Raw genomic sequence first — 11,338 nt, 5'->3', positions numbered from 1 at the left:
AAAAAACAGATCAGACAGCAAATAACTGGTTTCGTTATTTGAATATTTGAGCGTTTTTATTTCAAGGCGCCACTAACACGCCTTCATTTGCATAAAATCCCATAATTGAATAGAAACATACTATTGAGGGTCTCATTTAATTCTTAAACACACACATCCAGTCAATGTGCAGAGTCAATCTGCATATAGAATATCATTTCATACATACGCACATTCCTTTATCTGATACACTGACACTGAAGTTGTCTGAAAAAACAACAACATTGAAATAACTAGGGCAGTTTAGGCCTGTGGTTGAACAAAACTCTTCCTTACAATAGCGTACTTCCTCTCAATCACAGACTCACACTCACAGTCTCTCTTTTTATCACATGACACAGACTCATACACATGCAATGGGATTCCATTTCTTGTAGCCTACATGACATCATCGTCATGACATCAGCAGAACTGAGCCCTGGGCTACTCAGGATAAATACATCCAACCATGCATTCGTCAAGATCTGCAGCATGTGCCTCAGTCCTGTTTTTGGATTTAAAAAATATTTAATCTCCAAATCATGCTGAGAGAAGTCCGGTACTAAAACTATAGCACTACTATTGACCTTCAGCTTGAGGTAAAATAACTGTTAGATAAATAAAATTTATAGTTTGAATCTGGACCCTTTGCTCTTTGAATGTCTTCGGCAACAACGGATATGTGACATTGAATGGTTTTAATACTTTATCATCATACCGCTTTGTCCTGTGGTATTTAAAATTCTAAAATATATCTAATTATGTCTTTTATTTATTTTTGTCCAGGTAACAGAAAACAAGGTCTGCCAACCCAACTCTTCATCCTCCTCCTCCTCATCAGTCAGTCTTTCCTGCTGGCGTTTGTCCAATTCTCATTGCAAAACTTTACTAGAACTCTGCACACTTCCATAATACGATGATTCCATGATTCTGTGGTTCCGTGATTCCCCTGGGATCACAGTGGCTGCAAGCACCTCCTCCCAGAGAACAGCAGGAGATGGTTAAGCCCTGCTCTACTCCAGGGCTACCTCGATGCTCCACCTAAAGTTGTATTGGAAGGGGAGGGCCGACTTTAAAACAAAACAAGAAATCCTATCCACAGTTGTCTTTTCTTAGTACGGGATGTAAAAAGACAGTTCTCCAGCACACAGGAGAACTCTCAAAGGGCGCCAGGGAGTTAGTCAGCACACAGGGCCAAGCAGGTTCTCCTCAGACGGCCCGTGTAGGACACGTGAAGGACACAGGCGGTAGCGTGTTACGGTCGCTGGCTGGTCACAACATTGATCACACCCCTCTGCATGCTGCCCATGCAACGTACAGAAGTCACGCCACTCGTCACGGCAACGCCTGGCACGCACACACAGTATGACGTTAGCAGGAGTCTGTGGCAGTTCTGGCCCGCTCCTCCGTGCATCCTTCCACCACCTCCTCCTCCACCATCTCTTCCTCCACCACCTCCTCCACCTCCACCACCACCACCTCCCCCTCCAAGACAGCATGCCACCACAATGTTGAAACTGCAGGTGTTTCTGTCCGTTCACATCCCTCCTCCATCCTCTCTCCTCTCTCCTCCATCCTCCATCCTCCCCTTATCCCCCATGGACATTCCTTATGTACCCACCTCACCTCCCCTCCACCCCTCCCCCATTCCCTTTCCTACCTCCCTCACCTCCCCCTCACCCCCTCCACCCCCAGGACCTTCCTCATGTGCTCGTAGACCACGTAGGAGATGCTGACGGCGGGGATGACTTTCAGGAAGTTGGGCGCTATGCCTCGGTAGAGGCCGGCCACGCCCTCCTGGGTCACGATGTTCCGGAACAACCCCAGCATGGAGAGCTGGGGGGCGCCCTTCACTGTGGCTGAGGGGAGGGAGGGAGGAGGTACAGCAAGAGAGGTGGTTGGGTGGATCGGGGTGGGGAGGTAGGGAGAGAGGAGAAGAAGAGGTGGATGGGGGCAAGAAGAGAGTTAGAAAAATGTATCACAGAATCAGTCATTTATCACACCTTTCCCATTTAGCACCGCTCACAAACACGCACACAGACACACACACACAGAGACACACACAAAAGCACACACCCTGGGCCTGCATGCGTGTCCTGATGAGGGCCAGAGGGTAGGAGGCCAGCTGGCCGCAGGTGCTGGAGAGGGTTCCACAGCCCACCAGGACCAGAACCCCGGGGTCTGCAGAGGTCGTGTTCCTCAGGAGCCAGGCGTTCTTCAGGGTCTGGGCGGGGGGGAGGAGGAGGGGGGGAGGAGGAGGGGAGGAGGAGGAGGAGGGGGGGAGGAGGAGGAGGAGGGGGGGAGGAGGAGGGGGGGAGAGGATAAGTGGTTTTCTCGTGTGTGTGGAAGGCCATGTGTGTTTGTGTGTGCATATACATGTCTGTGTGTTTGCGTGTGTCTACATGTGTGTGTGTGTGTGGGCGGGGACCTCGTAGACAGCCAGGTCTATGCCGGCGTAGGGGATGATGCCCAGCAGGTTGGGCAGGTAGCCCTTGTAGAAGGCCTTGGGCCCCTCCCTCTCCAGGATCTGCCTGGCACAGTCGGCCACACTGCGGTACTGCCCCGTGCTGCGCAGGGTGAGACGGGTCTTCAGGACCTGGGGGAGGAGAGAGGGAGGAGAGAGGGAGGAGAGAGAGAGATGGAGGAGAGAGAGATGGAGGAGAGAGATGGAGGAGAGAGAGATGGAGGAGAGAGAGAGATGGAGGAGAGAGAGATGGAGGAGAGAGATGGAGGAGAGAGAGATGGAGGAGAGAGAGGGAGGAGAGAGAGAGGAGGGAGAGAGAGAGGAGGGAGAGAGAGGGAGGAGAGAGATATGGAGGAGAGAGAGAGGGAGGAGGAGGGGAGGAGGGAGGAGAGATGGAGATGGTGGAGGAGGGGAAGAGGGAGAGAGAGGTTGGAGAGAGAGAGGGAGGAGAGAGATGGAGGAGAGAGAGATGGAGGAGAGAGAGATGGAGGAGAGAGAGGGAGGAGAGAGAGGGAGGAGAGAGAGGGAGGAGGGAGAGAGAGAGGAGGGAGAGAGAGGGAGGAGAGAGAGATGGAGGAGAGAGAGGGAGGAGAGATGGAGATGGAGGAGAGAGAGAGGGAGGAGAGAGAGAGGGAGGAGGAGGGGAGGAGAGAGAGATGGAGATGGAGGAGGAGGGGAAGAGGGAGAGAGAGGGAGGAGAGAGAGGGTGCAGAGAGATGGAGGAGAGAGAGATGGAGGAGAGAGAGATGGAGGAGAGAGGGAGGAGAGAGAGAGAGGGAGGAGAGAGAGATGGAGGAGAGAGAGGGAGGAGAGAGAGAGGAGGGAGAGAGAGGGAGGAGAGAGAGAGAGAGAGAGGGAGGAGGAGGGGAGGAGGGAGGAGAGAGAGAGAGGGAGGAGAGAGAGAGGAGGGAGAGAGAGAGAGAGGGAGGAGAGAGAGAGGGAGGAGAGAGAGAGGAGGAGAGAGAGAGGAGGAGAGAGATGGAGGAGAAAGAGAGGGAGGAGAGAGAGGGAGGAGAGAGAGAGGGAGGAGAGAGAGAGGAGGAGAGAGAGGGAGGAGAGAGAGATGGGGAGGGAGGAGGTGGGAGGGAGGGATGAAGAGGGGAAGGAGAACAGACAAAGGAGTTAGCAAAGGAGGATATAGATAAATGTGTGTGTGTGTGTGTGTGAATCGCTGTCTGACCTCCATTGGATAGATAGCGGTCTGTGCTGTGGCTCCAGCCAATGAGCCGGCCACAAACCTCTCGTGCACCCTCAATGTCCCGCCCTCCTTACTGCCATGCATCACACGCTTGATCTGAGGGAGGAGGAGCAAGAGGGGGGGAGGGGGAAAGAGAGGGAGAAGGAGAGAAAAAGGAGAAAGAGAGGGAGACACGAGAATGAACAGTTCAGCAAAGCACAATAGTATATTAGAAGTTATTCAATATGACAATGTCAGAGCGAATGAGAGTAGCATTGTCAGTGAGAATGCCTGAGTGAGATATAGAAGAGTAAGAGAGAGCTAGAGAAGAGAACGAAAGACAGAGAGAAAGAAAAATAACGCAAAAGAGAGAGACAGAGAGAGAGAGAGAGAGAGAGAGAGAGAGAGAGAGAGAGAAAGAGAGTGGGGACCAGTTCACCTGTTCGTAGGCCAGGAACTTGATAGCGGTCTCCGGGGCGATCTTCAGCACGTTGACCCCGTTGCCCCTCCAGAGGGAGCCCACCCCCCCCTCCTTCACCATGGCCCTCAGTCCATCCAGCACAGAGCCCCTGCCTGGGGTCTGGCCATGCACCTAGGGGGGTTAAGGAAGGGGGGTCAGAGAGAGACAGTGAGAAGGGAGAAAGCAGTTACATGGTAACTCTCTAATGGCACAAGTACACACCAGACCCCCCCCCACACACACACACACACACACCCCCGGCCCCTCCCCACCTGCAGGAAGACCTTGAGGCGGTCCAGGGGGGCGGTGCCGGTGCGGGACACAGAGCCAGCCATGGCCCCCGCCATCAGCTGCCTCCACACGAACCCTGACTTCTTCTCCTGCTCCGTAAACTCATCTGGTATGGTCAGCTGCTCCCCAATGTCTAACATCTGGGAGGGAGGGAGAAAATAAGAACTGTGAGGTGTGGATTTGTGAGGGGGGTGTGTGAGTGGTGTGTGTGGTGTGTGTGTGTGTGGTGTGTGTGTGGTGTGTGAGGGGTGTGTGTGGTGTATGTGTGGTGTGTGAGGGGTGTGTGTGGTAAGGGGTGTGTGTGGTGTGTGTGTGGTGTGTGTGGTGTGTAAGGGGTGTGCGTGGTGTGTGTGGTGTGTGTGTGGTGTGTGAGTGTGAGGGGTGTGTGTGGTGTGTGAGTGTTTTCACCATGGAGTGTTTCCAGTAGCGCGCCACGTCCTCCATGTTGTGCAGGGGGTTGAACAGGAAGTGATCTCGCCACTCGTCCCAGTCGATGGTCATGGTGCCGTCCCTGTCCATACTGATCACACACACACACACCACACACACACACACACCACACACCACACACACACACCACACACACACACCACACACACACACACACCACACACCACACACACACACACACACACCACACACACACCACACACCACACACACACACACACACACACACCACACACACACACACACACACACACACACACACCACACACACACACACACACACACCACACACACACACACACACACACACACACACACACACACCACACACACACACACCACACACACACACACACCACACACACACACCACACACACACACACACACACACACCACACACACACACACACACACACACACACACACACACACACCACACACACACACACCACACACACACACCACACACACACCACACACACCACACACACACACCACACACACACACACAGAAACATGTGCAGCAGCATTTAAGCAGCAGCATTTAAGCGTTCAAAGCCTTGCATTCTATGATAGATACAGATGTGATGAGTCTAGAATGTTCTAAAGAGCTCTAGAATGTTCTAGAGTTCTGGAGGGTTGGTGTAGGAGGAGACCTGTGCAGGATCCTGGCTGCTTGATCCAGGCTCACGTTCACTCCCACGGCATGGAGGGACTGCTGGATCTCACCTGCATCGATCTCGCCTGAAACCACACACACACAAACACACACCATCCGTCAGTCCGTGTGTGCGTATACATGTGTATTTGTGTGTGTCTGTGTAGTGTGTATGTGTGTGTCTGTCGTGTGTGTGTCTGTGTGTCTGTGTGTGTGTCTGTGTAATGTATGTGGTTGTGTGTGTGTGTGTGTCTGTGTCTGTGTAGTGTGTATGTGTGTATGTGTGTGTCTGTGTAGTGTGTATGTATGTATGTGTGTCTGTGTAATGTGTGTGTGTGTAGTGTGTGTGTCTGTGGTGTGTGTGCCGCACCATCATGGTTGCTGTCCAGAGAGCGGAACATGAGTCTGAGCTGTTTCTCGTGCTGCTGGAGATACTGGCAGAACTCTCCAAAGTCCAGCTCTCCATCATGGTTGGTGTCTCCTACCTTGACTATCTGCTGAGGGAGGAGGGGAGGAGGAGGAAGGGGGAGGAAGGGGGGGGGGAGAGGCGAGGGGAGGGAGAGAGGCGAGGAGGGGGGAGAAGAGGAGATGCGAGGATGGGAGAGGAGGGAGGGGGAAGGAATAGGAGGATGGATGGGTAGAGAGGGAGGAGAGAGGCCAGAGAGACCCCAGAGAGGTTAGGATGATGGAGAGATGGGGTGATGGAGAGATGGGGTGATGGAGGGATGGGGTGATGGAGAGATGGGGTGATGGAGAGATGGGGTGATGGAGAGATGGGGTGATGGAGAGATGGGGTGATGGAGGGATGGGGTGATGGAGGGATGGGGTGATGGAGAGATGGGGTGATGGAGGGATGGGGTGATGGAGGGATGGGGTGATGGAGGGATGGAGAGATGGGGTGATGGAGAGATGGGGTGATGGAGGGATGGGGTGATGGAGGGATGGGGTGATGAGGTGATGGAGGGATGGGGTGATGGAGAGATGGGGTGATGGAGAGATGGGGTGATGGAGAGATGGGGTGATGGGGTGATGGAGGGATGGGGTGATGGAGAGATTGAGGGATGGGGTGATGGAGGGATGGGGTGATGGAGAGATGGAGGGATGCAGGGCAGGTGAGGGACAGCTTGTTATCTTTAAGCTACACCCTCGAGAACCCTTACTGGGAAACACACACACAGTCATACTGATAGCTTTGGTTTTAATCTGTATTTGGTGGCATGATCAATATTTTTTCTTGGCTATCACGCACAACAAATGTTAGCTAGTCTACAAAGCTACCATGGAGCAAGGCTGAAGGCAACACGAAACAAAAGGTGAAAAAGGTGAAAAAAAGATTTTGAAAGTTTTAAAAGATTTAAATTACAAAAAGAATAATTTCGTTTTGATTTATTTTGTAAAATTTCTTTTTTTGAATTTTTTTTTAAATATATATTTTTAAAAAGTAAAAAAAATAAGTCTGCATCATTAATGAGTACTTGAGGACTCCGTATTGTACGGTATTGCAGAGATCGTCGATTACGATCTTTTACCAGATTAAATTGAAACATGAGTATCTGTACAGGTTAAGTAAAGGATGTGTGTACTTTTGCCATCTCTGCAGAAAGGTTAAAGCCTTTCTCATCTTACAAAGTTCATCTCCCTGCACTAAAATAGCTAGCATGTACTTTCCAACACGTGTAGTAGGCCTACACACACACACACATGCCTCTATGTCCACCCACACTGCCATCCAGTAGGCACACCAACCTAAATAAACAAAGTAAGGTGAGAAATGTCATTAGACTGCCAAACATACACACACACTCACATATAACTCTGCATTTGGAGGACAAGTAGGACTACTGGTACTGTAAATGTATTTTACTGAAAACAAACCTTCACACACAGCCCTGGATACTAGTAGGAACCGAACTAGCAACAATGTATTTTCCTTTAGGGCTCATACTGCCACGAGCGGTCATTCATAGGAAGGGAGTCCCCCGGTAGAGCATCGGTGGGGGGGGGGGGTCTTTGCATCTGTGACATCACACACACGCACACAAGCACGCACGCTATAGCTCTCTTTTTTCTTGACCCGTTTCTTAAGATGTGTATTTTAGTTTGCCTTTCTCTTTGCAGCGCGCAGGGGCCTGCTTACCCTGTCCACCGAGCCGCGAGAGAGTCCCCGCGCGGCCAACCCGGTCCGCAGCTCGTAAATGTCGATCCGTCCATCCTTGTTGAGATCGAGCTCGTCAAACAGCTCCGCCCACCGTTTCTCCCGGTCCGTGTCAGAACCGTCGCCGTCCTGACACCGGGCACGGATCCAGCCCCGGGGGACCCGAGCCCCCGGCTGCCCCATATGGCGACTGCAAACACACGAGACCCAGTGACAGCCCCAGGGACGTGGTTAGATCACAGGTTTCCCAGTGGACGGTAATCTACAACGACGTCCTGTTGCCCATGTAATTTAGGATCTCGAGCCGCATAGATATAACAGATGACGCGGTTAAAATCCCCAGTGGTTAACAGCTGGAACGTGTTTCAGTTCCTCTCAAATGTCCATAATTACTCGATGTTTACAAGTTAAAGAAACAAGGAAGCGACCATAAGAAACGTCGTCTCTCTTTTCCTCTCGCTCTCTCCTTTTCTTTGCCAGAACGGTTAAAAAGCTCCTGGACTGCGGTCCTCCTTAGATGGCCGGGTCGGTAACGCTAATCCGGTGTCATATTCATGCCTGTACCGGTTATGTACGGAACATTCGGAGATGAAACGTGCCTTCGTCTCGTTTATACTGCACGCAAGCAGATTGAAGCCTACGGGCGAAACATTACTGGCGTTATAAAGGCGTGTGAGACCCTCGCTTTACAGCATGGTTGGAATAACGTAAAATGGACTAGAGTTACGCGATATATGTTCGGTGGTCTCTCTCTCAGGCTTGGTTGTCACGCATAGATTCATCCTGTTCTCAACGTGCCCTTGCTTCGGTCACGGAACACACTGTCTCGCTCTCCCTTACGGCAGCGCGTGAGCGTCGAAACAGTGGTTAACGACAAGAGTAGGGAATGAAGTATGCGCGAGTCATGCGCCGTTCAAGGAAAACGCGTTCACGTTCAGTTTAATATGTACACAAGCACTCCGACTCTTAAGACAAGGTTAACTGAAAACGGGTTAGCCTATCTAAAGTATGTTTGTGATCGTGAACCACTGACTGCTTGCGTTTGATTGGTTGGGTCGATGGCCCGTTCTTATAACTTTCTAAAAGCCTTGGTTCAAACATGCCCCGCCCCCCCCTCCCCTCCCCGTGCAATTCAGGTTGAGAACAACAAGACATTGAGCACTGCAAACAGACACTCATAAGAACACACACACACACACTTCTAGCTAGTAGCACCTGTTACTTTATCTCAGCCTGCGAGTGCTGTGTAGCCTACAGCGACTCGAAAATTAGACATGTAGAAGATGATTGTTGTCTTTACATCTAATATTTTTTTAAGGGTTCACACGAACAAAAGATCTGTTAAGGCAGGACAATCTTCAAACACAAATATACACTGCTTGTATAAATATGTCCACATACTTTTTATTCGTATTTTTGCATTTGGGCCATGTGTCAGATACAACCTTGATTGTGTCTTTGATATCATCACTGACAGATGACAACAGTGAAGAAACACAAGCCAGCTGCCCTGTAAGGTGTAAAACAAGCCAGACTTCTTCCAAGAGGCTTCTTCTCAGGCTTGATTGACTGATCGCCACCTAGTGGAGGTTTTCAGCGTGACACCACCACTCATTTCAGTCCCATTGTCTCTTCTACGACACAAGCTCCTTGAAGCTCTCCCAATCACAGGTCGAAGACTCCGTGGGGATGAGAGAGGGGGCGTTCCCGTTAGTCTAGGAGGAGGGAGCAGGTAGGAGGAGGGAGGAGAGGGGAGTATCCTAGTTATTTGGAGGTTCTAGCCCCAGGACGCTGCCCCACACCTGGGGGGGGCGTCCTTTCCGCTCCCTTGACGATGCTCAGGTGCTTGTGGAGCGAGTGGGACGCCTTGTGGGTCACTTCCTGCTCGATCTTGTTCCTGATCGCCACCTCCAGGCCCTGCAGGGTAGGACCAGGGGTCAGAGGTTAAAAGAGGCAAGATTCAGGTTCGCTGGTTACAGTCAAGGCAGGCCTGTAACCCGTGTCCTGTAAATCCTTAGTGAGATCCAACAACAGGTGTAGCTCTGGGACATTTTACTACGTGGTTAAATGGTTTAGTAGCCTATGCATATATGCCTACTTAGCAAACTTGTTTATCCAAAGCGACTTAGAGGGCGATTTAAACCTACTGTACGACCTCTATCTTAAGTCAAACGCTCTACCCAACCTCATGAAGTGCGACACTAGCCAGACTTTGCGGCCGTTGACCTTAAAGCTGCACGGGTGCAGTAAATATTACAAAACAAATTCAGATATTATAAACTGCGCCCCCAATTTGTGTGATCCTCAAAGTTGGCCAAAGACGAAAGTTCGCCTCGCCAATCTTGCCTTTTGTAGATAGCTACTCAAAATGCCTGCCCGTTGTTATTAGAAAACGATGGTAGGGGTAGTTAATGCTGGTGTCCATGGCAACCTATTCTGAACAGGTAGGCAGCCTACTGAGGTGAGCAGCACACGTTCATGGTTTGCCAGACAAAAATGGATAATCCTAGTTTACTTTCAAGCTTTTGCTAATAGTTTTTTTTCCGGTGTGTTTCTTACCTTCTTCAACTTCTGCTGCTGGACAACCACAGCCTTCTTGGGAGCGATCACCCTGCCTGTTGAAAAGGAGGGAGGGATTAACGTTCTGTGTGTGGCCAGACGTTTCAGTTTCCACTGTCAAACGTGGAATTCAAGCCATTCCAGCCCTACTCGCCCCGTTTGATCCAAGATGGCCACCACAACGCATGTCGCACCACCTTCTAAACTTTACAAGGTCCGGGAAACAAAAAAAACTAAAACAAACATAGCAGAAGAGTAACATCGAACATACCTCCTTTCTTCGGCCCTTTCTGTTTGTTTGGCTGCGGTTTCTTGGCTCCGCCAGGTCGCTGTGCCTTGAACTTCTGTTTACCTTGCGCCATCTTTCTCAGTTAATGCGATTACGATTAGACCTCTGACCCGGATACAGAATGTCGGTTGTGGGAGCGTCGAAGACCGAGATGGGCGGATCGTTTACCATGACATATTGTAATTTGGTTTAATAGTTATGTTTTTTTTATTATAATATATTAATAAGAATTAAAATCAAAGAAAGACTGACACCTTATTTGTCCCTTCATTTTTATTGAACTGATGTGAAAGAGAAATCTCTTGTTTCATGACTGCAGTATACAGCATTATATTCATATACATATATATAAAAAAACATCCAGTTTGAACTATCTTCACTTAATACAAAACTAAACCCAGATGTGAATATCAATAATAACAATAAAAACATAGAATACTACACTGAAAGAGGCCCTCTAAACTTCACTTCTACCTAAACCGTCACCAGACACGTAGTTCTCTTCTAATTGGCTTATACATAGATAAACTGTCATCAGAGCTGCCTCCAATTCATTGATTTAGCAAGATGGGCAGAAAGTGTGTGACTGCTGGCGCCGGAATTTGGCAAATACAGCCTGTTTTAGAGGCTATTTATCACTGTTCGTGTGTGTGTGTGTTTGGCTGGTAGTGTGTGTGGTCGAGGAGGCCTCCTCGGTGTAGTGTAGGCTATTAAACAACAGCGTCATCACGAAGAAGAATCACCAACAAAAAAAAAAGACATCATACCACACAGCAAATAATCGTTGTTATGACAACGAACGAACATTCAAAATAAA

At 50.0% G+C, this 11,338-nt stretch overlaps 2 protein-coding genes across 3 annotated transcripts; both read right to left on the bottom strand.

The window, feature by feature from the left end:
- Positions 1–418: 418 nt before the first annotated feature.
- slc25a23a (solute carrier family 25 member 23a) lies at positions 419–8,771 on the bottom strand. Of its 2 annotated transcripts, XM_062448038.1 has the most exons (11): positions 7,656–8,771; positions 5,889–6,015; positions 5,517–5,604; positions 4,819–4,930; positions 4,392–4,550; positions 4,099–4,251; positions 3,663–3,776; positions 2,447–2,614; positions 2,095–2,242; positions 1,708–1,877; positions 419–1,046 (listed from the first exon to the last, which is right to left on the bottom strand). In XM_062448038.1, exons 1-11 carry the CDS (start codon positions 7,854–7,856, stop codon positions 1,032–1,034), a joined length of 1,455 nt encoding a protein of 484 aa, XP_062304022.1. In that variant the 5' UTR covers positions 7,857–8,771; the 3' UTR covers positions 419–1,031. The 2 variants fall into 2 exon arrangements, with proteins under 2 accessions (XP_062304022.1, XP_062304021.1); XM_062448037.1 differs by having other exon boundaries at positions 419–1,877; positions 5,889–6,012.
- Positions 8,772–9,025: 254 nt separating this feature from the next.
- On the bottom strand, positions 9,026–10,660 carry c22h19orf53 (chromosome 22 C19orf53 homolog). The gene is made up of 3 exons (XM_062448131.1): positions 10,504–10,660; positions 10,233–10,288; positions 9,026–9,590 (listed from the first exon to the last, which is right to left on the bottom strand). Exons 1-3 carry the CDS (start codon positions 10,592–10,594, stop codon positions 9,438–9,440), a joined length of 300 nt encoding a protein of 99 aa, XP_062304115.1. The 5' UTR covers positions 10,595–10,660; the 3' UTR covers positions 9,026–9,437.
- Positions 10,661–11,338: the final 678 nt, after the last annotated feature.

This window comes from Osmerus eperlanus, chromosome 22, assembly GCF_963692335.1.
Source record: "Osmerus eperlanus chromosome 22, fOsmEpe2.1, whole genome shotgun sequence".
In the NCBI taxonomy this organism is placed as follows: Eukaryota; Metazoa; Chordata; class Actinopteri; order Osmeriformes; family Osmeridae; genus Osmerus; species Osmerus eperlanus.
The sequence above is the reverse complement of the archived record's forward strand: the minus strand, read 5'-3'. Positions and strand labels throughout refer to the sequence as shown.

Coding starts and splice junctions, on each gene's coding strand:
- c22h19orf53 (XM_062448131.1), bottom strand. CDS start 10,594: ATGGCGCAAGGTAAACAGAAGTTCAAGGCACAGCGACCTGGCGGAGCC. Junction 10,289..10,503: donor GAAAGGGCCGAAGAAAGGAG/GTATGTTCGATG, acceptor CCTTTTCAACAG/GCAGGGTGATCGCTCCCAAG. Junction 9,591..10,232: donor AGCAGCAGAAGTTGAAGAAG/GTAAGAAACACA, acceptor CCTACCCTGCAG/GGCCTGGAGGTGGCGATCAG.
- slc25a23a (XM_062448037.1), bottom strand. CDS start 7,856: ATGGGGCAGCCGGGGGCTCGGGTCCCCCGGGGCTGGATCCGTGCCCGG. Junction 4,931..5,516: donor GCAGCCAGGATCCTGCACAG/GTCTCCTCCTAC, acceptor GTGTGTGATCAG/TATGGACAGGGACGGCACCA. Junction 2,243..2,446: donor TAGACCTGGCTGTCTACGAG/GTCCCCGCCCAC, acceptor CCCCCCGCCCAG/ACCCTGAAGAACGCCTGGCT.